At 47.6% G+C, this 27715-nt stretch overlaps 5 protein-coding genes across 6 annotated transcripts; 4 read left to right on the top strand and 1 right to left on the bottom strand.

Moving 5' to 3' along the window:
* The first annotated feature begins 3501 nt into the window (after positions 1-3501).
* Positions 3502-7343, top strand: LOC127308775 (F-box protein At4g22390-like). Of its 2 annotated transcripts, none has more exons than XM_051339673.2 (3): positions 3502-4715; positions 5740-5820; positions 7107-7343. In XM_051339673.2, exons 1-2 carry the CDS (start codon positions 3593-3595, stop codon positions 5784-5786), a joined length of 1170 nt encoding a protein of 389 aa, XP_051195633.1. In that variant the 5' UTR covers positions 3502-3592; the 3' UTR covers positions 5787-5820; positions 7107-7343. The 2 variants fall into 2 exon arrangements, with proteins under 2 accessions (XP_051195633.1, XP_051195634.1); XM_051339674.2 differs by lacking the exon at positions 7107-7343 and adding an exon at positions 6668-7100.
* Positions 7344-8883: 1540 nt separating this feature from the next.
* LOC127308776 (uncharacterized) lies at positions 8884-11305 on the top strand. The gene is made up of 2 exons (XM_051339675.2): positions 8884-10018; positions 10893-11305. Exons 1-2 carry the CDS (start codon positions 8917-8919, stop codon positions 10898-10900), a joined length of 1110 nt encoding a protein of 369 aa, XP_051195635.1. The 5' UTR covers positions 8884-8916; the 3' UTR covers positions 10901-11305.
* Positions 11306-12641: 1336 nt separating this feature from the next.
* On the bottom strand, positions 12642-16258 carry LOC127308777 (sialyltransferase-like protein 4). The gene is made up of 12 exons (XM_051339676.2): positions 16069-16258; positions 15913-15986; positions 15391-15480; positions 15166-15243; positions 14894-14994; positions 14616-14808; positions 14448-14538; positions 14309-14373; positions 13801-13955; positions 13640-13721; positions 13411-13520; positions 12642-13234 (listed from the first exon to the last, which is right to left on the bottom strand). The coding sequence occupies exons 1-12, from the start codon at positions 16151-16153 to the stop codon at positions 13039-13041; spliced, it is 1320 nt and encodes a 439-aa protein (XP_051195636.1). The 5' UTR covers positions 16154-16258; the 3' UTR covers positions 12642-13038.
* A 211-nt stretch (positions 16259-16469) lies between these two features.
* LOC127310742 (uncharacterized) lies at positions 16470-17257 on the top strand. Its single transcript, XM_051341387.1, has 3 exons — positions 16470-16551; positions 16777-17042; positions 17141-17257. Exons 1-3 carry the CDS (start codon positions 16470-16472, stop codon positions 17255-17257), a joined length of 465 nt encoding a protein of 154 aa, XP_051197347.1.
* A 3692-nt stretch (positions 17258-20949) lies between these two features.
* On the top strand, positions 20950-27350 carry LOC127308778 (uncharacterized). The gene is made up of 5 exons (XM_051339677.2): positions 20950-21171; positions 21851-24012; positions 25012-25132; positions 25965-26024; positions 26119-27350. The coding sequence occupies exons 2-5, from the start codon at positions 21890-21892 to the stop codon at positions 27133-27135; spliced, it is 3321 nt and encodes a 1106-aa protein (XP_051195637.1). The 5' UTR covers positions 20950-21171; positions 21851-21889; the 3' UTR covers positions 27136-27350.
* The last annotated feature ends 365 nt before the right edge of the window (positions 27351-27715 follow it).

Below are 27715 nucleotides of genomic sequence, written 5' to 3'. Positions count from 1 at the left end.
TCGATCGCAGGTCTGCGGACCATGCCGATTTGACCGTGTCGATGAACCCTTCCTGGCGCGTCCAGAAGTTCTCGAACCTGAAGCGCGGTTTCCTCGGCGGCGCGCAGATGCAGGACAGAAGTAGGGGGCAGTGATCAGAGTGTGACGACGAGAGGGCTTGGACCGTGCTTGGCGAAAAGAGCGCGTCCCAAGCGACGTTGTAGAAGAAACGGTCGAGGTAAACCAGCGTCGGGTCGGCACGCTCGTTAGACCAAGAGAAGCGGCGATTGGAGCAGCGGAGCTCCATGAGCTCGGATGCATCAATGGCGGCCCGAAATTGGCCCATGAGCCTACGGCAGAAATTCGTGTTGCTTTTGTCCCTCGCCTCATAGATGAGGTTGAAATCCCCAACTATGAGCCACGGCATGCCCGCCGGAGGCCGAATCGCGGCCAGCTCCTGCAGGAAAGCTGGCTTATCTGCATCGACGGAAGGACCGTAGACGACCGTGAACAGGAAGGAGGAGCCATAAGAGATCATCGTGACCGTCGCCGTGACGGAGTGGTTGCGATTTTGCGAGTTTGTCAGCGAGACTACCGCAGAGTCCCAGAAAATGGCGATACCACCGCGGGTTTCCTCCGCAGGAAGGTAGACGAAGTCCTGCCGCGAAGAGCCCGCGATCTCGATAGCTAAAGACCTATCAATGTGATCGAGCTTGGTTTCCTGTAGACAGAGAATCGACGTCTTGGCCGCGGAGGCGAGCTCAGCCACCGCAGTGCGACGCGCCGGCATGTTGAGGCCCCTCGGGTTCCAGGACAAGATGGGGCAGATTGCTTCACTCATCTTGGAAACCAGGCGAAATCAGCCGAAGGAGCAGAAGGCACAAGAGACACGAAGACAGCAGCAGCAAGCAATTCATGTTGAAAAGGACACAACCAGAGCATACATGTGGGCGGGACGGCGCCCAACTGACCAGCCTCAAACCCGCCGTCCCGGAGTAGAACGGACCACACCAACCCAAACAAGAAACGAAACACCAGGTGAAGCCCGGTGGCTGCTGCGCTATGACTAAGTTGCTAAACATTGAGAAACTAGTTCGCCAGCGCGGCGGCTCTGCCCGCGACGGCCTGCTGGGCGGCACGGTGCACCGCGTCACGGTCGACACGAGTCAGGATCGCCAGGCCGTCGATGTCAACCTCCGAGAGAGGCTCCTTGAATCGCTCGACGAGGCCGGCCGCCGCCTCCTCGACGCGCCGCTCGTCGCCAGAGATCACGTTCATCTCTTTGGCCAGGCGCAGTGTGGCCCGCTGCGCCACCGGGGTGGAGTTCGCCGTCTTCGCTTGACGCAGACTACGCTTGGGTGTGACAGCCACCTGCGCCGGAGACGCCGGGTTGAGGGGAGAGGTCCCCAGGATCGCCGCCGGCGGCACCTTGAACAGCATCTGCAGGAAGTCCTCCGCTGGCTCCCGCTGCATCGCTTCTCCTGCAGCTGGCTCGCCTGCCAGCCGCATATCGTCGACCTGCGAGGCAACAACAGAGACCTGCACCGAGTCCTCAGCTGGAGCCATGCCAAAGTCAGAAGTCGCCCACGGATGTGGCACCATTGGCAGGTCGGGGATGGTCGAAGGGCTGCTGGTGAAGGAGAGGGGCTGGCAGATGGTTGCGGCGCATGCCGCCTCCATCTCCAAGCACATCGGGTCGACCCCCATTGGGCCCCATTCCATGTCGACGTGGTGTGTCGAAACAACCAAGTCAGCAAGAGGGTCGGGGGCCACGAGGCCCGTCGTCGTCGCGGGAGCCTTGCCCGTCAGGGGCGCGAGCTCCTTCGTCGAGGTCGCCTCAAAGAGGCGCAGCGGCAGGGGCCTGTCGTGGGAAGCGGGGGCGGAGGTGGGAGCACAACATCAGAGCCTCGCAGGACGTTGGCTGTTGGCGAAGGGAGCGAAGCAGCTCGCTGACGGTGGCCTGCCGGCGAGCGGCTCCGCTGACGAGCGCCGTCGCGCCCAGAGGAGGAGGAGGCTGGGCCCCTGGGCCGAGCTGGAGCAGCGGCGACGTCGCGCCAGTTCCGGCGCTGACCGGAGGAGTCGCCCTCGTCCTCGCGGCGCTGGTAGGCGGGGAGGTAGCGACACCCGTCGAAGCGGCGGCCGCCGGAGCTCCTCTCCTCGCCGTCCGGTACCCCAAAGCGCCAGGTGTATGGCTGAACCGCGGGGTAGGGAGGCTCGTCCGACGAGGTGGACGAAGGGACCCCACTCTGGCCAGAGGGCGGCGTGCGCGCCTCCCGCACAGTCCAGTCCTCGACGAGGTCGATGTGGATGAGCGCGTCGTAGCGGAGGCATTCAGGCGGCGGCGCCACCTCCCTCCGCGGCGGCGAGAAACCGTTCATCTCCACAACACGTCCTGCATCCTGCGGGAAGACAGAAAAACCATGGTAACCTGGGATGCGGTCGATATTGCGACACCACACCCAGCAGCTGAACAGCTCCGTGTTGTCCTGCGAGTAAGTGCGGCTGTCGAGGCGGTCGACGAGGACGTGGTTGCCGAGCACCTCCTGTGCCCCTTCCCTTGACCACATGTGCATCGGCATCCGCTCGATGCAGATACGAACGTGGAGGTTGTAGGTGAGGTGGACGGCGTGGTCGGACTCCCGCCATGCTTGCAGCAGAAAGGCAGAGCCGTCGACGTGCAGGCGGCCCAGGGCGATGGCGCGGTCGCGGTGGGACGGGTTGTCGAAGAGAACGAAGAAAGCCTCAGGGTGGTGGCGAGTGACCCGCAGCTGGTGCGGCGGCAGGCGGAGATCCTTCTCCAGCGCCTGCCCCACGAGGTGAGGGTTGGCGCAGTGGCGCGCCTCCGTGGCCGTGACGAGGACGCCCCGGCTTCGCAAGTTGAAGATCTGCTGCTCCATGGCGCGGGAGGCGATGATGATCGAGTGGCTTGACGGAGGCGAGGCGCAGGCTTGGAGGAGATGAGGCGGTCCATGGCAGGCGGCGGCGGCGCGGGGAAGCGGAGTCTCTCGTGCACCGGCCCGCGAGGAGAAGCGGCCTTGCGGAAGAGCGGGCAGCGGCGGCCGGAGGTGTGCCCCCAAGCCCAACAGTCGATGCAGCGAACGGGATCTCTACAGGCAATAATTTAAGAGCAACTCGTTATCAAATTTTTACCAAAATTTGGCCCAATTTCCACACTACCAAGAAAAATTTGAAACATTACTGTAAATCATAAATAGGGTGTCCCTAATATTCTAGTCAAAAGTGAACCAATTAAGGGCAGTAGCTTAAGAGGAACACCTTTTTCATGTTTCTGGATCACATTTTGGCTGAAACTTGATACTTTTTTTTTATAAAAATGTGAAAAGGTAGTAAATTATAAATGGTGGTCTTACTGTTCTGGTGAAATTTGAGTAAATTAGTTGGCTCAGTAGCTACGTGAGTTTTCTTACAGCGGTAGATACATTTGAATCTGCCCATATGGCTGTGTATCGTCCTGGGCTTCAATGGCTACGTAGACGCTTCTGTGCAGTGGGCTTTCACTTTTACCTATCATGGCCTTTAATCTCACTGCCAAAGTGCTGTCCGCTCTTCCCAGCGATTCTTCCCCAATTCTCATCCCAACCACGAGCGCACCATGCCGCCGCCGCCGCCGCTTGTCGACGACGTCATCGCCGAGATCCTCCTCCGCCTCCCGCCGGACGAGCCCGAGCACCTCATCCGCGCCGCCCTCGTCTGCAAGCCCTGGCTCCGCATCATCCGCGACCCCGGCTTCCGCCGCAGCTACCGCGACCTCCACGGCGCCCCGCCCCTCCTCGGCTTCCTCCACCGCCTCATGGTGTTCCAAGGGGACCCGCCCGCCCGCTTCCCCTCCACCACATCAATGCCGGAGTTCCCGCACCCGGGTTCCGGCGGCCGCCGCACGCGCCCCCTCGACTGCCGCCACGGCCGCGTCCTCATCCACATGCTGCCGGGATTCCTCGTCTGGGACCCCGTCACCGGCGACAAACACCACCTGCCGCCCGAGCCGGAGGAAATCGACTGGCTCATCTACTCCGCCGTGGTTTTCTGCGCCGCCGACGGCTGCGACCACCTCGACTGCCGCGGCGGCCCCTTCCGCGTCGTCTTCGCGGCCACCCACGAGGACAAGGACATCATACTTGCCAGCGTCTACTCATCAGAGACCGGTGAGTGGAGCTCGCCAGTATGCCTCGACAACACCTGTGAAATCTACGCCCGGCACACCCGAGAGGCGCGTGCAGATGGACCCATGGGACGCTTCTACACGCCCTATGTCCAGCCGAGGCGAGGCGCCCTTGTCGGAGATGCAGTCTACTTCACTGTCCGGCGGGGCAACGCAATCGTCAAGTACGACCTGGGAAAGGACCGCTTATCCATGATTGACCCGCCGCAACATTGCTTGGTGCACGGCATTGCTATCACGGGGGTGGAGAACTGCACTTCACTGGGCTTTACCTGCATTCAGGGTTCCACCCTTCATACGTGGGCAAGGAAGGTGGATGCACAAGAAACTGCAGAATGGGTACAATACAGGGTCATCGAGTTGGAGAAAACAATGCCTGTTACCAATCCTGAAGACGAACGATCTGTGGTCGGCTTCGCAGAGGGTGTGGATGTCATCTTCGTTTGCTCAGGTGCTGGCTTATTCATGATCAAGCTCAGTTCTGGGCAGGTTAAGAAGGTTGATGAGCCCGGAGAATACTTTAGCGTGCTGCCCTACATGAGCTTCTACCTTCCAAGTATGATACTTTTGCGTCTTATCTGTTACAGCTTCTGTATGTTTGTTTAATTTTTTGGTTATGGTTTGTGAATAATTAGTCATAATGCAAGCAATATGTGTTAGTTATATTCACATATAGAGCCTGCCAAGTTCGATTATCTGTCCTAGAGATAACTTAATATGATCAACTAAAAATCATAACGTACTTTATATTAACAGTTGGAATGGGTGCTAGGACATAGCTCACCGAAATGCTGAAATAGAGTTGGTTATGAGTTTTGTGCATGATATATTTTAGATCATGCCACATTTTTGTTGCTAGTAAGGACTAACTGATCAAAGTCTGCTGCTGGTTTCTTTGAGAACTGATACTATTAAGTATCAAGTCATTTTTTTGGTCTATTCACCAGTTTACATAAAATTTTGCAAGTCATGCTTTGTCGAATTCTTTGAGATCCTCATGAAAAAATCCTTTCAATCAATAGGTAAATTTGTATTCTTAGAGCTAATTCTAATTCTTTCATTCAGTATTATTGTCTCTGCTAATCTTGCTAGTAATCTTAAATCGGTAATGATTAATTTCTTTGAAATTTACGAATAGTTCATCATTCTATCACATTTCAGATAGTGTGTCGCAAGTGGCAAGTCCATTTGTACATGGGTAAACTAATAAATAGAGTTCATTTCATTTTAACACTAACAATATTTGAAGATAACTTAATCTGAAAACTCTTGATCACTTTTTGGTAGAATTTATTAGTATTTCTTTTTTTCTGATATGGCAATGAACAAGCTTAATAATTGAACTTGTCTGTTCTGACCAGCACTAGTCTGAGCGTTCACGTTCTACATTTTTACAATGTTCATCAGTATATACTGTTCTCAATATATTCTTTAAATTTGAAGGTAGGTGTAGACGTATAGTTTATTTATCTATTCCTAATGCTGTATCAAAACTGTTGTGTTTTTCAAACTGCAGCTATGAGTTTGGCTTTTCGTTGGATTGTTACTGGTTGTTTGACTTCTTATGCTTGCATAAACAGGCAATAGTGGTGGACATGATGCAACTGATCTTCCGCACAATACTTAAGAGGACTTTCTGTCGTGATGTACTGGTTAGGCAGGTAAGTTTATCTTCTGCATGTATGCTTAGTTATCTGATCTGTTCCATCAAATAATGTAGTGCTATCCTTTCCGTATGTTAGTGTAGGCTCTTCTCACTCTAGATCCTCCAATGACCGATGACTTGGAACCGTTCCTCATTCTCTATTGCGCATATGTTCGTCCCTGCTCAGAGAGAGACTACTGTCATGCTAAGTAGTAGCAAATGAACTAACCCTTTGCCGTGCTTCAGGAATATATTTTTGTTTTACTTTGGGAGTTTTATTTACTCGTTTCTGCATCACCTTTAACTGTTTTTTCGTTGTTTTGTGTATCTCAAGTCCTAGTATGTATGTGCATGCTGTAAGTAGCATTAATCAAGCATTTATTTTCATATATTTCCTTTATTCATACAGACTTATAGAGTTTGCCATTTCACATTCCTGCTTATTCTGGATCATCGTAATACCTTAGTGAAGTAACGATAGACACAATACTTGAAGAGTATGCCTTTGCTAATCTTATACCTCTGTTTATCGTTTTGCTTGGAGTCATTTTAGTTTTATCGATGATAATTCTGGTTTAAGGCTGTTTGGTTAAACATTTTCTCAGCATGTCGCTTGTTATCCACCAGATTTTCATATATATCTAATTGGGCATTAGCCACTAGTATAATTTGGCCGGTCCAAAGTATATGTAGCTATGCTTTATGTGCGGTCTAATATTTCAGTTTTAGCCACCATGGATATTTAATACTTCATACCAAACAGGGGAATCAAAATGACACGACTAGATAACTAGTAACATGCATTATTTTACTAGCATGTTAACAGTAATGTAGTGCTGAAAGTACTTCTTAATGCTGTGCAGAGTAAAAAATGGCAGTAATTTTGGATCGAAGGAGGTATCAATTAGTAAGATGAGACAGGGTCCCTTGCCTGAGGCTTTTACCTCAAGAAGTTGATAAAATTCGTTTTGTTAGTGACTAGCTAGCTCGTACATTTCTGTAAGTTAGCTATGAGCTAGCAAGAATTTATGATTTCTACTCCAGGAGACCCTCTTTTGGTCTGTACTCAGACTAGTGTAGCCAAAATCTTACAATAGTTGGAGTCGAAAGTGTACTACCAGACTACAAATTACCTACTGCTGTTCTCTGTTTCCGTTGATTTTTTCTAATACTGCTTAGTCAGTTCAACTTTGGAGCTTTTGGCACAATTTCCAAAAATTGTGAAGCTAATGTTTTCTCTTTGAGTCATACAGAAATTGTGAACTCTAGTTTCTTTGGCTGACGATATTACTTTCTCTGCAGGTATCTACTACAATAACATTCTGGTGGCTGGGATGCAGAGATGGGCTGTTGGGTAATTTCTTCCAATTGTATGCTCGACGCGGAGATCGACCCTCTATGTAGCTTTCAAGTGCACTTGTAGGAATTGATGACTTAATTTGCCAACTTCTGTCTATTATCTCATATCCGTCAACTGTTGTGAAGGTTGTAGGCACATTAACTTGCTCTGATTAATTAGTATGATTAATTAGTACTTTACTTGTGGTGCGTTGACCATGCACTTGGAGGAATTAATCGCTTAATTCGCTAACTTCCGTCCATTATCTCATTTCCATAGACATTCATCAACTGTCATGAGCTTGTGGCATGCTGACCTGTCAACTCTTGCGGAAAATTGAGTGTGTGCTTCTGATTACCTTCTGTGTTGTGTCAAGCATGGAGATTTCAATGTCGGGTGTCTGCATATGTTCCTTGATGTCCCATTTTGTGTGTTTTTTACTTTTTGTTGAATTTGTATCTGGCTCCGAGCTTGATATTTAGTGGCTAAATACTGACTACTGAGTGTTGAATCGCATGAGTTGGGAAGAAGCTCCTGTATGTTGAATCGTTCCTGCCTTTGCCACTGCATAAATAGCTGCCAGACTGAACCAGGTCTGACTTTTAGAGTTCTTTGAGTTGTGTAGCTAGAAATATTAAGTCTCTGGTTTACGGAGTGAATTTCCTTTTGTAGATCTTTCTCTAATTCTTCAATTGCTCCTTTTTTCTTTATAAATTGGGGAGCGCTTGCCTAAATTTTGGATTATTTTATTAGTTTTGAAGAAATAAATGCCTCACTTCTTCCTTGTAAAATGATGAATAATCTGGTTGGTGTGATCAGGACTTGAATAGATGAACCAAGGCCAAACTTCTACTATGCATTGATGACCGCCTTTTGTTTAACATTCGCAAACTTCTATTAGCTGCATGCGCTCATCCAGTTGTGCATCGAGAACTCAGTAAGTTGAATCTATATTTGTTCAGTAGGAATGATAGTCTGGTAATCTGTTCGTCACTAGGAAGGAATGATGCTATTTTGCTACCAGGAATGTTTTTCTTCTGCATTTCTCGAAGCCCTGGCGAAGGCTTTGATGATTTGGCTAACATATGCATTTCCTCTCAATTACATCTTTGATAGTAAGACAAACAAAAGCCAAATTGACATTTTGTATTGCGGGTGTATGCCTTTAGGTATCAATATGAGGTGAGATTCACTAACTTGCACAGAAACAAGAAATAATCCATAAAATTGATTGGTCCAACAATCACAGCCGTTGAACGATCATATCATACAATCCTGGGGAGCATGATGAGGAGGAGCATGCACACGGCAGCAATGGCGGCTGCTCTCAACTTCTTACCAGCTACCATTGCTTCTTTAGAACTGGTGCAGTGACTGGTGAGACTCCCATAATTTTCAGTGTGCGAGCTCTTATTTGGCATCCGAGGGCAATATATCAACATTTGAGTTCACTGCTAATTTCACAACTATTATATGAAATCGATCATGCGGCGTGCTTTGGCGAGTGAATGATGCTCAAGTGGTAGTGTCATATAAACAGTGCTGTTTATATGATGAAGGTTAGCTGTAGAGCTGTAGGGAGAAAATCTATCGGGGAGTAAATATTTCCAGGCAATTTACAAGCTACCAAAATTGTTCTGTTACACGGACAATCTTGGTCTGTACAGCAACAAAAACAAAAAGTGTGTTTGCAGTGTGTGTGTTCGTGGGCCACATAGATAGGCAAACATTGGAATTTCGTGGGCTTTAGGTCACTTCCACTCCACAGGCGAGATGTTGCCGTCGTCGGCGGCGGCGGTGCTGGAAGACGGCGACCTGGCCTCCGAGATCCTCCTCCGCCTCCCTCCGCAGCCGTCGTCCCTCCCCCGCGCCTCCGCCGTCTGCAAAAGCTTGCGCAGCGTCGCCTCCGACCCAGGCTTCTCCCGCCGCTTCCGCATCCACCACCGCCGCAGCCGTCCCCTCCTCGGTTTCTTCATGGGAGCTGGCAACGAGCTCCGTTTCGAGCCCACTCTGGATCCCCCCAACCGGGTCCCGCAAGGCCGCTTCCAGTTTCCGATCGATGCCAGCGACCGCAGCTTCAAGCTGCTCGGATGCCGCCATGGCTTCCTACTCATGCTCCGCACATTTCAGGGGACCGTCCAGCTCCTGGTGTGGGACCCTTTCAATGGCCACGAGCACCGCCTAGCCATTCCTCCGGGGTTCGATAAGAAGCAGATCAATGGAGCCGTGCTTCGCGCTGCCCCCGGTGTCGGAGACATAGACCACTTTCAGGTGGTCTTGGTAAGCACTGACGTGCAACAAGGAGTGGTCGCCTGTGTTTACTCGTCGGAGACAGCATGGGGTAATCTCATCGCAACACCGCTTCCATCTTGGGGCAAGATTGATCCGAGCAGGCCTGCTGTGCTCGTCAGGGATTCCCTTTATATGTTGCTGCTTGGGATTGGGGGGCCTTCAAGGATCGTTGAGTTCGATGTTGGTAAGCAGAGTCTAGCAGTGATACCTCTGCCTGCCAGCTTTGATTATGGGTATGGTCGCTCTTGCTTCTACTCAGTTATGCGAGCAGATGGTGGTGGGCTTGGTATGGTCTTTGTGTCAGCTCCAGGTGGCAGCGCCCAATTATGGAAGAGGATCACCAATTATGATGGCGTTGCTTCCTGGGTGCTGGCAAGAACTATTGAACTAGACAAGCTAATATCCCATAGTTTAAAGAGTCAATGCTGCCTACATATTACGGGGTTAGCGGAGGAAAATAATGTGGTGTTCTTGTGGTCCGGTTTCGGTGTCTTCATGGTTCAGCTTGACTCACTGCAGTTCAAGAGACTTCCCCTAACCACCATGCATCGTTGGCATCCATTTGAAAGTGTCTATGCTGCAGGTAATAGCATGCCTTCATTTACAATGCTCGGATGACAAAACCAATCTACTTTCCCATTCCCAACGATTGGGTTGATGGAACGATGTTCACATCATTGTGTTAAGCTAGCAATTTTAAATACCGTATGTCAATTTTTTATTTTGCTGCTTGGTGACCCCTTCAACATATATGTGTAACCGCCCATTAGCCACTAACATAATTTGGTTGGTCTAATCTATATGTAGCTATGCTTTGTGTGCATTCTAGTTTATTCAGTTTTGGCCACCATGGATGTGTAACAATTCTTGTTGAACACATGATTACATTACTAGATCTATCATGAAAAATTGTCTCTTCACTAATAACATTCTTATACGTACTAGTCTATTGCGATTTAACTTGTGTGAAATTATTGTTTGATGCTGTGAAGAGTGAAAAAATGACAGTCGTTGTGGACCAGTGGAAGTATCAGTTGATAAGATGATGCATGACGCCATGACCTCTTGCTTTACGACTTACTGCATGAATTTTATAGAATTTGATTTGTTAGTAACTAGCTAGCTAATACATTTGTAAAAGGTTTCTGTTTCCCTGCTCCATGAGGCCCTGATGTGCCCACTGTTATTATAGCCTCTATTCAGAACAGATGTAGCTAAAAAACTGCTAATATTAGAAGTTGAAGGTGTGCCACTACACTAATATTATTTGCTGTTTCATATGTTAATAATGTTTATAACGCTGAGATGATTCAACTTTGGATCTTTTGACACAATTTCTGCAATGTTGAAACGTAATGTTTATTGCTTGAGTCATAAACAAATTGAGAGAACTTTCAAGGGTTTTCCTGGAAGCATAGTACAAATTTGTTTGACTAACGGTATTGCTTTCTCCGCAGGTATCTAGAGTGACATCCATGTGGCCGTGATGCTGAAATGAGCTGTGAAGTGGATTTGTGAACCCCCATCTATCATCTAATTTAGACGTTCCTTAACTCGGCATCGGCGAGAACCAAGAAGGTTGAAGGCATATTGACCTGATTTAAGCTTGTGGTTCATTTAATTTCGTTGATGCTTTTTAAGCAATCTAGTCTACGCGTGCGTGTTTGATTAGTCTCTGTGTTGTATCAGGCAAGGAGATTTCTGGTTTCGTCTTATGTTCCGTGATGCCCACTGTGTGTCTGTTTGTTGAATTACTATCTTGTTCCGAGCTCAGTATTAGCTTAATTCTGACTAATGAATGTTGAATGAACTGCACCTCCATACCTGGTGCTATTTGCTACGTGTTTCATTGATATTTTGGTTTCTCTGAGATGCTGTGAGTGTGAAGTCATGGATGAGTTGCTTAAAATTTTAGATTGTTTGATGAGATGGCTTAGTTTTAAAATATTCTATGGGTTAGCTTCTGGCCCCTTCCTAGCAAAAAGTGAAAGATGAATAATGCAGTTTGTTGTTGAGGCCATGGATAGGTAAATCAGAGCGAAATGAACATTACTCAGTTTATAGTATGCCTTATGCATTGATATGCAACAGCCACATAAATTCAGTTTATTGATTGCTGCTACAATCACAGCCGTTCAACATCATCATCATCATATCGTCCCATGATCGACAGGCTCTTCAGGTCTCTTCAAAGTAACTTGGCGTCAATTGTGGTTCCGCTTCTGGTTGCAGTCACGCACACAGGCCTCTGGATCAGCTGCACGACGAAGAAGAATTACGTGTCAGAAGAGAAAAGACACATACCATCATTGTTGATCAAGGAGAAGAATCACAAAAAATGTTCATGTGTGAATACCGAGAGAGCCCATCCCTCCATCAGTATGATTGTGTTACTTACCAGCGGGCTTCACGGGCGTGTCGCAGATGGAGTCCAGGCCGCAAGCCGCCCTGCAGTATGAGGCGCCGCTGTGTCTGGCCTTGTTGGGGCTGCATTTGTTGAGGCAGAAGAAATCACAGGCTAACCGCGGGGCCGTGTGCCTGCACTCGGGGTAGCACTCCCGGTAGCACCGGCAGAACTTGGACATGGCGGCCACCTGCTGCTGCTGCCCGGACAGCATCAGGAGGAGCATGCACAGGGTGGCAATGGCGGCCACCCTCGACTTCTTCGCCTGCATCTTCCTTCCACCAGTGATGGCTTCTTCTTCAGAGTTAGGGGAGAAGGAAGAGAACTGATGTGCTGTGGTGAGACTGTGTGGCAGCATGGGCTCTTATATGGGACTGGAGTTCCGAGGGCAGAACCGACATTTATCCCGGTATTCCATAATGTATTCTTGGAGCATTTCATTATTTTCCTGTAAAATCAAAGGTGTATGGTTTCATACTTCTTTTTCAAGAAAAAAAAGTGTACAGTTTCATAGTGTTGCAGCCCAATTGTGCGGCATGTTTCGGTGAATGAATGATGCTCAAGTGGAGGTGTGTCCTGTAGCCAATTTCGCCATGGTATTCATTTTCTGAACACACTTGCTACAAATATAACCTTGGATCTTAAACTGATTAGACAAGGTAGACCGGCCATTATTAAGCTGCATGTGTTGATGCAGAAAGAAAACTGAACGCAGTTTTGATACAATGCTATTTTTACGATATTACATGCCAGTAAGCCACTATGCCAAGCCAAGGTTAGCTATAGAGCTGCTGGGCGAAAATTTAATGGGACGCAAATACTAACAACTTCCAAGCAATTTACAAGCTAATGAATATAAATTCTAATGAAACCAGTCATGCCAGAACAGATTACAAAACATCCAAGTAGACAAAAAAAAAGATTTCTTCTAGTTACAAGGGTGCAAATTATGTGAGAAGATCAGACCCACGGTCACTCATCATTGTATCTATTCGTTCTGTTACACAAACAAACAGCACTCAAAAACCTAACATAGTTATAAACTCTTACTGACCACTCTTGTGGCAAATCATCAACTAAAGTGTCCGCTCTGCACAAAATGAGCCTCCTCCAAAACTACATGCACACCAATGGAACTGATCTAGGCATTCCTCTTCAAGGTACCATGAAGTCTGCCATATTTCCAAGGCTGTTAAGCGCTATCTGTCATTGATCATGCACAGGTAACCACCCCCGGTATTGCGTTCCAGGGGATACCTGGTGGTACCCTTCATATACCCAAGGTGACTCATGGCAGCATCTCGGAGTCCAGATCTGTTTGGCACCTTTCCTTTCTTGCGCTTCTTTATCATAGTGCAACTGCTCAGCGGGGCATCGCTTCCAGCCCCAGGTCTCCTACAACATAATTCACAACGATGAAATCTAAGTTAGAATGGCCAGTAAAAGTTCAGTTACAGCACGGCAACCTAGCACGTGGAATACAACAGCAATACCCTAATTAAGGCCCCTGTGGCTTATTTTGACGAATGGAAGACGGTAAACGATAGATAAAGGAATGCTGGAGAACTTACTTCAACAACTTCTCTGAGGCAACTCTAGCAGCTTCAATGGTGTCCTTGGTAGGTAGCCACTTTACAACCCTACCAGGATCACCTCGCATCGGTGAGTGGATTTTTACAAGCTGCATATGATTTTCTACATCAGTAAATGATCCCTTCATGCAGTAACAAAGAAACATACTTGTAGTTCCCAATGGATGTTAATATGGTTTTCTTAGGTTAGAGGAAGAGACAAACTCACACCAAGACATTCCATCATTTGATAATATGCTCTGCCATGCAGCGGAGTGTGTCCCTTTCTGGACTCTGAAAAGTATCTCGTCCTGAAATGAAAGACTGTAACATCAACTCTGCAAGTAGAAGTGCATGCTTGCAATGATAGTTAACATGCAAATCACCTACCATTCCTTGTAGCCTGGGTCTACTGTGAAACCATACATGTCGACACTGTCACAGATGGAGAGAGCAAACTCAAGAGCTTTAAGCCCAGTGCCTTTAGCAGATGAACCAAATGATGTTCCTAGCATGAGGTATACCGGATTGGTTATTGGAAGATCCTACATAACAAGAGTTCTGTCAGGCACTCAGGCAGGTAGGGCCTGTTTGGTTCCCAGCCACACTTTGCCAAGCCTAATTTTGGCAAGTGTGGCAGCCACAAAAGTGTGGCTAGGATTTTGGAAGCCACAAAGTGTGGCAAAAATTGGCAAAAAATTCACTCTATGATAAGTGGGTCATATGGATACTCAAGTGTGGCAGCTCTAAAGTGTGGCAAGAACCAAACACATGCCAAATTGCCAAACTTTGGCTTGGCAAAGTGTGGCTGGGATCCAAACAGGCCCGTAATGAAACAAGGTACATGTACCCAAAGGCCAAAGCACCCTAATTTCGAAATACAATATAGCTAAATTACCCGAATCATCTGGTTCATGGCATCATGTATTGTTGTCTTAACGATCAATGCCTCCTTTTTTGCTTCTGCAACCATGAGAATTAGCGTGCCTTTTCATTTCGTATCCCACTAAAAGAGAAATAGGTGGCAGGGGACTTACCATCTAATTCAACAACTTTATCCAGTGCCTTCGCAGATCCTCTATTAAGAAGGCGAAATGTACTCTTTGTACCAACGTACTCCGTGTAGTTCTGCAATGCAAACAGAAGAAGTCAGGCAAGTGCAGGTGAAGATATCAAAGCAGGAAACACAAGTATCTTAGGAAAACCTGGACGGGTGCACCATTTTCTCTAATGACAACATCATAAGAATCAATCTCATCCCCAAATTTTGTTTTTAGAAGATCCCCGGAGTTTCCGACAACAGCACATCTCCCAAATTGCTGCGGTACATATGGAGATGTCTCAGGGAGAACCAATGACAGTTTCTCCATGCAAAGAGCTCTGTTCCTGCACTTATTCCTGTGAAGCCAGAACTAAACATAATCAGCAATCTCTTGAATTTAACCATAATGTAAGTCTACATGAAACTATCGTGTCTACCCACAGAAGGACTCCTTTGTTGATCCTGCGCCATGCATACTCCTCCCAGCCATTCGGCAACGCATCAATGTACTCTTTTGTAAGTACTGTGGTACTGTTGCGAACCTAGGGGAAAGAACAAGACTTAGTGACTGCATCAACAGTTCCTAGTTTAACTCTGACAAAGTAAACGACAGCATCTTGTCACAGTTTACAAATCACTTATGATGTTCTGCAAATTTTCATTGCACTAACTAAACCACACATATACGTCAGTAGAGTAAAAAGATTGGCCACCTGCTGCCATGAGGCCACAGCTTCGCAGAGATTGAACTCAAATGCCAGCCCTTCAGACTCTCCAGTTTTGGGGTCTCTCTGCAAAAACCAGTCATAAGAGCAAAGTAAAAGGTAAGCTGGCCTAACTATGAGGAACAACATAGGTTTGTTCTGAGTAAAATTGCAGGCACAAATCTGAAAGGAGAAATGCATGCAAAAGAAGTGGTAGGAAACATACGCACTTACCCACTTGGAATCTGTGTCGCTTGGGTACTGTATTACGATCCGGCAGTAATCCTCTCCGGCAATGGCTTGCAGTCCTAGACCATTCGCATCCTGCAGTTGTTTTAATCACAGGTAAGAGTCATCCAAACCAGTATGATTAGGATCTAGTACAAAGGAGATCATCAAGTAGGTAGCAACACTGGTACGAATTGCCTTCTGAACATAAACATGGGTAGTTCCCAAACATCCAAACCGTCCCAATCCAAGACAGGTATCACTCTCTTACTACCAACCCTTCGCATCCACTGAACAGTAAGCATCCCACTCGCATCAATTCTCAGAACCAAGTCTAGAATATCATCAACCAGTTAGCTTGCGAATCCACCAGAGGCCAAGGTTCGTGCGTTTTAGAAGGTAATCGGCGCAGATACAGCACAATGCAGCACTTAATTTGCTCACAGACGATACTGCCAGGCCCCAATTGGTTGAGAGAATTCACGCACGGGTAGTGAGTAGATCAGCGGAGGCAAGGTGGTGACTCACCACGCACTTGCTGAACCCTCCCTGCAGCGCGGCGAGCGCCGCCAAGTCCGCCTCGGAGAGCCCCGCGCCGCCATCTGCATCCACCGCCCACACTGATTCAGGGATCTCCACGCGAAGGCAAATGAAGTAGAGAAGAGGGAGGTGAGCGGGGGTTACATGAGGAGAGGCCGGAGAGGTAGATGAGGATGGCGCTGACGCCGGAGAGGATGGCGGCGGCGAGGGCCAGCGGGAGCACCCGCATGGCCGGAAACCGGTGGCTCTCTCGCCGGAGCTGCGGCCGGAGTGGGGGTGGGAGTCGGTGGTGGCGCGTCTGCCTACCCAAGCCCGGTTGCTTGAGCGAAGAGCAATGGGCCGTGCTAGAATTTAGGGCGGAGAAGCATGGGCCTGGGCTCGGTTGCTTATAAAAACGAAGAAATCTCGTATACAACCAGGGATGTTTGGTTCGTCTATCGACGAATAAACAAAAGTTTTTCTTCCTAGAATAGGAATACTCAAAAGTTTAAAACCACATTCTTTTACACTCCCTCCATTCATAAAATGGCGTCTCCCTCTTGACCATGATCGCTGAGGAGGACAAGCCGGTCATTGGTGGCTCTACGCTGGAGCGCCGCAAGAGCAAATCAAGGCAGAGGATGGAAGGCTAGTGCATGCTCTACGCCGACTACTTCACCGACGATCCATTGCACGACGATGTCGTATTTCGCCGTCGTTTGCGGATGAGTAGGAAACTCTTTCTGAAGATAGTCGAGAATTTGAGGGAGATTGACTACTTCAAATTGAAAAGAGACGCCGTCGGCAAGCTTGGTTTCTCGACAATTCAGAAGTGCACAGTGACTCTTCGGATGCTTGCCTATGGAATTGCAGGTGATACACATGATAACTATCTGCGCACGGCAGAATCCACGGCCATTGATTGCATGTATAGATTCTGCAGGGCAATTGTGGTGATTTTTGGAGACATCTATCTGCGCACACCCAATGCAGCATATACAACTCGGATATTGGCACAAAATGCAGAGAGGGGTTTTCCTAGGATGATTGGAAGCATCGTCTGTATGCACTGGGCATGGAAGAACTGCCCATTTGCACACAAGGGCATATATAAGGGACACAAGGGTGCATGCAGTATGGTGCTTGATGCAGTGGCTGACCAGGACATGTGGATTTGTCGTGCCTTCTTCGACATCACAATGATATTAATGTGCTGCAGTGCTCCAATGTGTTCCAGACGCTTGTCGAAGGCAATTCCCCTCCGGTGCAGTTTGAGATCAATGCCCACCAGTATGACAATGGCTACTATCTTGCAGATGGTATCTATCCAAAATGTGAAGGAGATATGCCCTAGAGGCAATAATAAAGTGGTTATTATTTATATCTTTATGTTTATGATAAATGTTTATATATCATGCTATAATTGTATTAACCGAAACATTAGTACATGTGTGATATGTAAACAACAAGAAGTCCCTAGTATGCCTCTTAAACTAGCTTGTTGATTAATGGATGATTAGTTTCATAATCATGAACATTGGATGTTATTAATAACAAGGTTATATCATTATATGAATGATGTAATGGACACACCCAATTAAGCGTAGCATAAGATCTCGTCATTAAGTTATTTGCTATAAGCTTTCGATACATAGTTACCTAGTCCTTATGACCATGAGATCATGTAAATCACTTATACCGGAAAGGTACTTTGATTACATCAAACGCCACTGCGTAAATGGGTGGTTATAAAGGTGGGATTAAGTATCCGGAAAGTATGAGTTGAGGCATATGGATCAAACATTGGGATTTGTCCATCCCGATGACGGATAGATATACTCTGGGCCCTCTCGGTGGAATGTCGTCTAATGTCTTGCAAGCATATGAATGAGTTCATAAGAGACCACATACCACGGTACGAGTAAAGAGTACTTGTCAGGAGACGAGGTTGAACAAGGTATAGAGTGATACAGAAGATCAAACCTCGGACAAGTAAAATATCGCGTGACAAAGGGAATTGGTATCGTATGTGAATGGTTCATTCGATCACTAAAGTCATCGTTGAATATGTGGGAGCCATTATGGATCTCCAGATCCCGCTATTGGTTATTGGTCGGAGTGAGTACTCAACCATGTCCACATAGTTCACGAACCGTAGGGTGACACACTTAAAGTTGGATGTTGAAATGGTAGAACTTGAATATGGAATGGAGTTCGAATATTTGTTCGGAGTCCCGGATGAGATCCCGGACATCACGAGGAGTTCCGGAATGGTCCGGAGAATAAGATTCATATATAGGAAGTCATATTCCAAGTTTGGAAATGATTCGGTGCATTTATGGCAGGTTCTAGAAGGTTCTAGAAAAGTCCGGAAGAATGGCACTTTGGAAAGTGGAGTCCCGAAGAGACTCCACTTGCATGACCAGCCAACCCTAAAGGGGAGGAGTCCAAGGTGGACTCCCCTAGGGTGGCCGGCCAACCCACCTCAAGGAAAGGTGGGAGTCCCACCTTGGGTAGGACTCCCTCCTTGAGTAGGTTTCCCACATATGGGAGGTTTTAGTGTTGGGGTCTTATTCGAAGACTTGGACTAGAACTCTTGGGGCTTCCACCTATATAATGAGGAGGAGAGGGAGGGGGGCAGCCACTCTTTGGCTCAGCCTTGGCCGCACCCCTTAGAGGGCCGGCGCCCAACCCCCCTCTCTCCCCAAACCCTAGCGGTCTCTCTCCTCCACCACATCCCGCACGCTTAAGCGAAGCTCCGCCGGATTTCTCCACCACCACCGACACCACGCCGTCGTGCTGTCGGATTCAAGAGGAGCTACTACTTCCGCTGCCCGCTGGAACGGGGAGGTGGACGTCGTCTTCATCAACAACCGAACGTGTGACCGAGTACGGAGGTGCTGCCCGTTCGTGGCGCCGGAACCGATCGTGATCAAGATCTTCTACGCGCTTTTGCAAGCGGCAAGTGATCGTCTACCGCAGCAATAAGAGCCTACTCTTATAGGCTTTGGAATCTCTTCAAGGGTTAGTCTTGATCATCCCCTCGTTGCTCCCATCTTCTAGATTGCATCTTGGCTTGGATTGCGTGTTCGCGGTAGGAAATTTTTTGTTTTCTATGCAACGTTATCCTACAAAATGGTCAACATTTGTGAAGACAATCTCGAACCCTGTACCTGGAGGGAAGAAAGCTTGGTTTTCTCAAATGCAGGAGGCTGCTAGAAAGGATGTGGAGAGGGCATCTGGTGTGCTGCAAGCTCGCTTTGCCATTGTCCTGTACCCTACTCTTATATGGTACAAGGAGCAGATGTGGGAGGTCATGACATGTTGTACAATGCACAACATGATCATCGAGAGCGAGAGGAAATTTACAGTGTTTGATACTGAACCATATGAACGGATGGATCCTCTTGCACATAGTGGAGCATTTATGGACTCTCAAAGGCGGCGACTAGTTTGCAAAATGCTTAGGTGTTTTTGGCTCTGATCGCCGGCATGGCTAGCCCGCGGCGTTTTCTCGCCCCACCGACGCCCCGTTACTCCGTTAGCCCCCTATAGATTGGGTTTAGCCTGGAAGCGCCGAAGGAAAAACAAATTTAGTGGCCGCGGCTAGGTGGCACTGGCACCCCAAAACAGTTATTGAGGGCATCCCCAACGGGGCGACACATTTCGGACGCCCCAATTGTCCGCGGTCGTCCATTTGCGTCGCCTGGCGGACGCGAAAATGACCGTGAGGCGCGAATTGTCCGTTTGCGTCGGGGGCCACCCCCAGCGGTCCGACACATTTTGGACATCCCAATGGTTTGTGTTCATGCTTCTTCTTTTCCTTTTGTTGAAGAACTCTCCAATTTCTAAGTTGTACTTATTAACGAACCTTTGAAAGAGCAAGTTCGAACGCGAAAACAAGTTGTATTGATTATATACTAATTCTCTAATCGAACAAATTCAAACATATTTAACATACAAACTAGGGAACAAATTTGAAAACAAAGAAATTCTAAACTAATTTTTGGCCTTCTTGTTAGAAGGACCTGCCTCTTGCTTGTCACCTCCTCCGCGGAAGAGGGAACTGCCGGACGACGCGTCCGTGGAGCTTGATGAGGTCCAGTCGGACGACTGGTCACTGTCGTCGTCGTTGGTGAACGGACGACGATGCTTCGCCTGTGCCCGCGCCTGCACCCTTGCCCCGGCCCTTGCCTCTTTCCTTACCGCCGCCTCCAGCCGTGCGAACTTGGTGTCGGAGTCCCCCTCCTCCTCGTGGCTGTCACTGTCAAAGGCGGCTCCGTCCTCCTCGACCTCCCTCGGCGGGGAGCCAGGGTTGCTGGTCGTCGTAGACGTTTCTCTGAGTCCGACGGAAAGGACAAGTTGCTCATGGTGGCTGGCTAGCTGGTGTTGGAGAAGAAGAAGAAGATTGACATGCGGTTTGACGTCAATTACAGCAGGCGTGGGGATTATGACGGTGCGTATAACGAAGAGGCCTGCGGTTGCTCTTACGCGGTGGTTTGGCGGTCCATTCTGGCGGTTGGCGGGTTGATCGGCGCTCCGGCGGTTGACATCGGCGCGCTTGCTGTGGTTTAATTCGAGGCCGATCGAGCCAGGACCGCTGCCAGGCGGGCCCATGGGGAAGCGAACGGACGCTAGGCGCGTCCGAGCAGCGTCCGTGAAGACGTAAACCTAAAACATATTTACTCGCTGAAAACTCCAGACACGATGCAGTCACCCCGTTGGAGCAGCGTCACATTTCCAGTCCGTACGGACGGAAACGGACGCCCAGATGCCCTAAAGCCTTTTGAGAGGGCGAGTGAAGATCCAATTGGGCCGAGCCGAGGAACGGCAGATGCGCCACGCGCCCACGCCCGCGCCGCACCGGAGCAGCTGCTCCTCACGTGATACGCAATACCTACGAGTCGTCTCTCGCTCGCTCGCATCGCATCGTAGCCCACCCATCCCACCTCACCTCACCTCACCTCCTCCTCATCCGCCCCCCTTCTCTCTCCCCCCTCCGCCGCACCCGCAGGCAGCGGCGGCGGCGCACCAGACCCCCGCCAAGCCACCCACCCACCCACCCACCCAGCGTTCCCAGCTCTCCCTACAACCAGCAGGCGTACTCTCGCCTCCCCCCACCTCCCGCTGCCGCCGGCGGTAGCACGAATCCAGCGTCGTGGTGGCGGTGGTGCGAATCGAGTCGCTAGAAGACGACAACGGCAAGGGGCGCGCGCGCGGACCACGTCGTCGGCGGATCCCATCTCCCCTACCATACCCTATCCCAAGGTATACACATCTACACGCCCTAAACCGTTCCCGCATCTGCCGAACCCTATCCCATGGTACTAGCTGTTAGAACTCGCCAGTTAGGTTTTGGTTCAAAGCACGCCTGACCGTTCCTGCCATGTGCTACACGTGATCTCGAGCCTCTATGTGTATGTTCGCTTGCAATTCACAAACATAGCAGCACCGACCGTGCGTGTGTTTTTCGTGTAGAACACACGATAGCTAGTTCTAGCGCTGATTTTCATAGTGGTATTAGATGTTGGATTCTGTGTAGCATGATTGCCAGTCTCGTGTTCACCTGCTAATCTGAATAACGGAGTTTTTTTCTGTAGTTCACGTTGGATGGCATGATTCGTGGAACAAGTGCGTTTGTATGGATTTCTAGTTTATAGAGAAGAGACTTGAAAAGAAATCGAAGACGAACAATTAGAACGGAATATATTAGCATCATGTTTTTCATCAAACAACGTAGAGAGTAGGAACGTCATGTATAGTCCGTTATAGAACATAGCTCTTGTGTATTTGATTGGTTCTACGCCAGCACGGGTCTTGTGCAGTTGATCGCATCATATGCCCGTAGGCCACACTTGTGTTACGAACTAGTGCAAAAGTTCCTTCTGATTTCATCTTCATTCTTGTACACTTTAAAGCTTCATCGGCTGACTGTTCTCATTCTTAGGTATAGGTACAGCCTGGACCTTTGATAAGAGGCTGCACAATGGAGCTGTCAAAGCAAGGCCAGGAGCCCATGTCTGCTAGCATGGGGTCTCAAGCACTCCCCTCTTCAAACATCCAGTCTACCCAGCCTGGGTACCCCACTGTTTTCTACCCGCCCCTTTCTGCTGGCTGGAGTCCGCAGCCAATGTTCCCGATGGGGGCTTCTGTGCCGGTCAGTTCGTACTATATTGTCCCTATGAGCCAACAAGCTGTCCAAGCTGGCGCTTCCAGGCCAGAGACGTCACATCCTTTGGGGGCGCAAGTGCAGTCTATGAGCAGAGTATCCTTGAGGCCTCCTCAGCAGGTGCTGAATGTTCAGACATCTCTGCCAGTGATGATGGGGTCGCAGCTGTCGCCATCTGTTGCAGGGAAGAAACTCCAGCAGACTGCTGCTTCTCCAAAGGTTCAGATGATGAAATCTGCAGCGTCTGCCAAGCGCCCTGCGCAGAAGGAGCTATCACCAAAGGTTCAGCCTCAGCCTCAGCAGTTTGAATCTGTGAGATCGAAGTTCAGGGAGTCGCTCTCTGCTGCATTGATGACGGATTCTGACCAGCAGGATAAGAAACAAGCCGCTGAAAACCTGCAGTCTGATGGGCCAGCGGACCAAAAGAAGAATGTGGAGGTAGATGAAGTGCAGGACCTAGTGTCGATCACGTCCAAAGATGCGAGTACAACCAATTCAGAGGCAGGCAACGCTGATGGTGAGAAAGATGGAATTGAGAAGTTGGGCAGTGGCTTAGTGTCGGACGTGATCACAATCACAGATGATGATATGCAGCAACAACTAAATCATCTTTCTTCGGAAGGTGAAGCATTAGGTCAAAGCATGGTTGTCGCAGATGAACTCTTGCAAGGTCATGGCCTTTCTTGGGTTTCTGATTTTGACATTGGGATCTCTGAGCCTATGACACAACCTAATTTAAAAAGGGACAGAACTTGTGATATCGAGTCTGGGGTCACGGAATCTTTGGCGGAGTCTGAATCAAAAAGAATGAAGTCGGCTGATGAGGCAGCAGCAGATAAGGGTAGCATTATCCAGAAGGCTGAAAGATTGGCATTTAGAATCGAAGAGGAGCTCTTCAAACTGTTTGGTGGAGTGAACAAAAAGTATAAGGAGAGAGGTAGATCTCTTCTGTTTAATCTAAAAGATAAAGGCAACCCTGAGTTAAGGTTGAGGGTCATATCTGGAGATATTCCACCTGAACGCCTTTGTTCAATGACTGCGGAGGAACTTGCTTCCAAAGAGCTCTCGGAGTGGCGGTTGGCTAAAGCTGAAGAACATGAAAAAATGGTTGTCCTTCCTAACACTGAGGTTGATATAAAACGTTTAGTGAGGAAAACACACAAAGGAGAGTTCCAAGTTGAAATAGAAGAACCAGATGGTATTTCAGTGGAGGTTGAGCTTGGAGGTAATGTTCTATCTCATGTTCCATCAAAACCTGTCGAAGATGAGTCAAAAACTAATGATGAAACAAGTATGGATGATAAAGCTGGTGTAGAAGGTAAGGACAAGGGTTCTGATGGCATGTCACAAGATGAGGATGGTGGGTCAGGTGACAACGATTCATCGGGCAATGTGGACTATATTGAAAATGAGAAAGCAGATCTTATTGATGAACTTATGGTGGATGACTTAAAAGACGCGGAGAATCTTCCACCGATTCCTTCGTTAGATGAATTCATGCTGGGCTTAGATTCCGAGCCACCTTTCGAAAATTTATCAGTTGGGACACCGCAAAAAGATCTCAGTGATTCTGATGAACCTAGTTCCACTTTGGAATCTGAGAAACTTCCTGAGACAGAAGATAAGCTCCCTGCAGAAAAGAAAACTGAATCTGAATCTGATGGGCCATCTTTACAGGTTAAATCTGAGTCCAAGTCAGAATCACCCAAACATGAGGTTGGCTCAAATTTGGTTCCTGATGTGCCACCCGATGGACAGCTAATCAAATCCTCTCCTGATAGAGTTGAATCCAAAGAACCAGCTGCTGCTAATATCTCGAATCCTGTTTCGACTAAGAACCATGTGACAACTACTGTTCCTATGATTCGTGAGAGTATATGGGAGGGTGCAATTCAACTGACTCTATCGTCACTCACGAATGTTGTTGCCATTTTCAAAAGGTTTGTTTCTTTTGCTTGCTCTTTGAAGAACTGTTTTGTTGTTACGAACTTAGCATGTCCTGTTGATCTAAGCACATCCCCCCTCTTCATTTTCATCTTCTTAAGAAAACCTTTTAAGCACCATTAGTTGTCATTCTATATGTTGTATTCTTGACTGATGCCATTGTATTATGCTATGCACCATCAGTTTTCTAATGACACGGTCGGAAACTAACTACCGTGATATATGTTATTGACATTGGATATTACTTCACCAATATATAGTTCTGCATTTTTCGAATTGGATTTACCTCGCCACCTACACTTTGTGTGCCACAACCGGTAACATAGGCCATTAATGTTAGAAAGCCAACACTCGAAACTGGAGCGAATCTGGTCACTCTGTGTTGGTTCCTCTGATCGGACGGTAATGGTCCTCCAGCATCTCAACCATTCTCTCTAGTGTTCACCTGCAAGCTCGGGAAAACTTTTATCGCTCACGCAGCTGCTGTCACATGATAAACAAGTGCTTCAGAGAGACCCATTAACAAACGAGGCTGGTTAGTGCTAGGTTGTTCATGTAATCATCTTGGTTGGAATGTCAGAACTTTGAACAGCCCATGACTGCATATTTTACAAGTTTTTGTGCACAGGTCAATGGCTCTGGAACTCCAGATCAAACTCGGGCCTTTGTTTAATACCATTAATATAATGGATTAATGAGTCAGGACTTATTGTAACAGTAGCTTATGATAGCAAAGAAGGGCTTTCAAGAAATCCATTAGCAAACTAGGCTACTTTCTAGTATAATTAAGGGGCCACCGGTTGCTTGGTTGCTCACCGTCTCACATGTTAAGTTAAATTGGCTATTGCACATGATCAGCATTAATAAAACGATAAGTGTGAATGCTAGTTCCTAATAAACAGATGAAAATGTACTGCTGTTTGGTTATCTGTGATTTGATTATGTACTTCATATTTTTATTGGTTCTGACATTTGTTCAAATTTCTCTTGTACAGTGGTGAAAAGCCATCTGGGAAAGAATGGCGTAGCTTGATTGAGATCAAGGGGAGAGTTAAACTTAGTGCTTTTCAGGAATTTCTCGAACAACTTCCCAAATCTAGGAGCCGTGCTATAATGGTAATTCTGTTTTCAATGTATAATTTGTTTGTTTCTAAATGATTTTCTTACTGCATGATTATGGTTGAACCATATACATGGCTCAGCTTTATATGCTTGTCACCATGCTGTCTGGTTTCTATTATATATTGTGGATGGTTGCCGATACACCATATTGTAATCGCGTTCATAAGTTTGCTGAATAGATATATATATCCCTGTTGTTTTGAATGCATGAAACTTATGTAAAGTTTGTAATTTCAAATGCGTCCTAAACTGGTAATGTTTCAAATAGTAATACTAGTACATCCATTTCCCTCTGCCTTTCCTGATTTTGCTGATTAGATATATATACCCCCTGAAATTCGTCAAGACTATGGTATCTATCATTTGTTGTTTTGAGTTTTTCAAAATGTTTGGATCCACTGATGTTCAGAGTCAGGAACAAATGCGTATGTGTCGGTACTTTTATGCTGGTCCCCAGAAAATTTCATAGCAGGTGCTCAAGAAACTCACAGTTTAACGGCATGTGTACTTGATAACGTGTCTACCTCTCAAGCTATCTGGTCTATATGCTGAATTGGGACTCTGTATATTTGTAATTGTTATTGTGCTTAAGGTCTAGAGGTGTTATGAGTTATGGTGGTATATCGTCGTCATCCCACAGACCCAATTGAATTGTTTAACTAGACAACCTAAGAATTGTAAATAGTGTTGTATGCCCTCTTAATACTAATCTATTTATACATGCATATAGTTAAATGACATGTCCTGTGATCTGCATGTAATTCTCTGTTCTGTATCTTTTGAGTATCCGCTCCATCTGTTTTAAGTACGTTTTACTCATTTTTAGGTAACCGAGCTGTTGTGGAAGGAGGGTTCTCTGGAGAGTGGTCGCCAACATCTTTCACAGGTTCCTTTTCTAAGACATATCAGTATATCACCCATCAGGAGCTTAGCGGCACTTTGAAGAATATTTTTTACTAAATTGGCTCATTCTTCTGCAGACAATTGATTCATATATTGCAGATGAGAGGGTGGGATTAGCTGAGCCTGCAGATGGACTAGAGCTGTACCTGTGCCCTCCACAAGGAAAAACCGTGGAGATTCTCTCCCGGCACTTGCCAAAGGAGCACTTGGATGGTCTTGTTGTGGCAGCAACTTCGATCATCGGAATCGTCGTCTGGCGGAGACCCAGCGTTCCCAGGATCCCTTCCCACCAAAGGCATGAGGGCTCCAAGAGGCAGTCAATCCTTGGTACTCCACAGGTTACTGGTTCTACTTCGGTCCGTCGGTCCTCCGCGCTCCAGAACTCCTACGGTGCACCACCAGGTTTTCCCAATCAGCGCCACCAGCACGAGCCTGAGGAGGATGTAACTGATGATGTGCCCCCGGGGTTCGGACCTGGTGTTGTTGCCCGCAGGGACGAAGACGATCTCCCCGAATTTAATTTTGTTAACTCGTCAAATCCCGCTGCTAATGTAACAACACACGCCTTCAAGGGCCGACAGCATGTACCCGCTCGTCCAGTAGAGCATATCAGGGAGTTGGTTCAGAAGTATGGTAAAAGATCGTCTATTGAATCGCGTCGCTGGGATGACGACGATGACGATGATATACCAGAATGGAACCCTATCCAGCAAAGTAGACTCACCCAAACGCAGCAACCACTTCCTCCACCACCACCGCTGCCACCCATACAGCAAATCCATCCCTACCAGCAACAGCAGTACAACCACCCAAATGCAATGCAGCCTCTTCAGCAGCAAGTGCCCAGCAATAACCCCCTCCTTTCCCAGGCTTACCTCCAGCAACTTCAGCAGCAGCAGCAGCAGCTTCAGCCTTCGCAAACTTGGCAGCAGCAGCCGAATGCCTGGTGGCCGGCGCAGGCGCAGGGTGTCGCCGCCGGCTCCCCTGCTCCAGTACCCCAGTATGTTGTAACAGTGCCTAACAGTAACAGCGCCCAAGGTGCCCAGGGTTACAGCGCTGCAAATTTAGGTGGCATGCCCTGGAGACCGAGATAGAAAGAAACTTGTAACAGTTGTTAGTTCTCTTGATTCCTTTGTAGCTCTGCCCAGGTTTCGTTGTAGCGTTGGTTTCTTTTCCCTTTTTAGCTCACAGGTTCATGTAAGTATCAGTCAATCGTGTACATTCCTGTGCACGAGGATGTAAAAGATGGATAAATTAGATGGCTGTGGCTTTTATTCCGTCCAATAAACATAGGATCTACCGTGAACAATTTGGAGCTGCCGAAAAATTACCAATAATATTCGGACGTGGATAAAATAAATATTGGAACATTTGTAAATCTCGCTTTGAACTCTGTCAGTGACATTTGGTGCACTCAACATGCGTATGGAACTATAGCTTTGGCATCCTTTATGTGGTCTTCCCTTCCATTAGTAGTCATGAAGTTGATGCTACGGCAAAGCCGTAGGGAGGCACTACCACAAGTCTTGTGTTGTGACATGTTCCGGGAATAGGATGATGGGGATTATTCCTGTAATTTGTATGCATGTGCCCCTGTACCCAAAAATATAATTAACTACATATGTTAAAATGTTTAATTTGTATGCATGTGCCTCTGTACCCAAAAATATAATT

The sequence above is a fragment of the Lolium perenne genome, chromosome 6 (genome assembly GCF_019359855.2).
Source record: "Lolium perenne isolate Kyuss_39 chromosome 6, Kyuss_2.0, whole genome shotgun sequence".
Lineage (NCBI taxonomy): Eukaryota > Viridiplantae > Streptophyta > Magnoliopsida > Poales > Poaceae > Lolium > Lolium perenne.
This window is presented reverse-complemented; position numbering and strand designations above follow the sequence as displayed.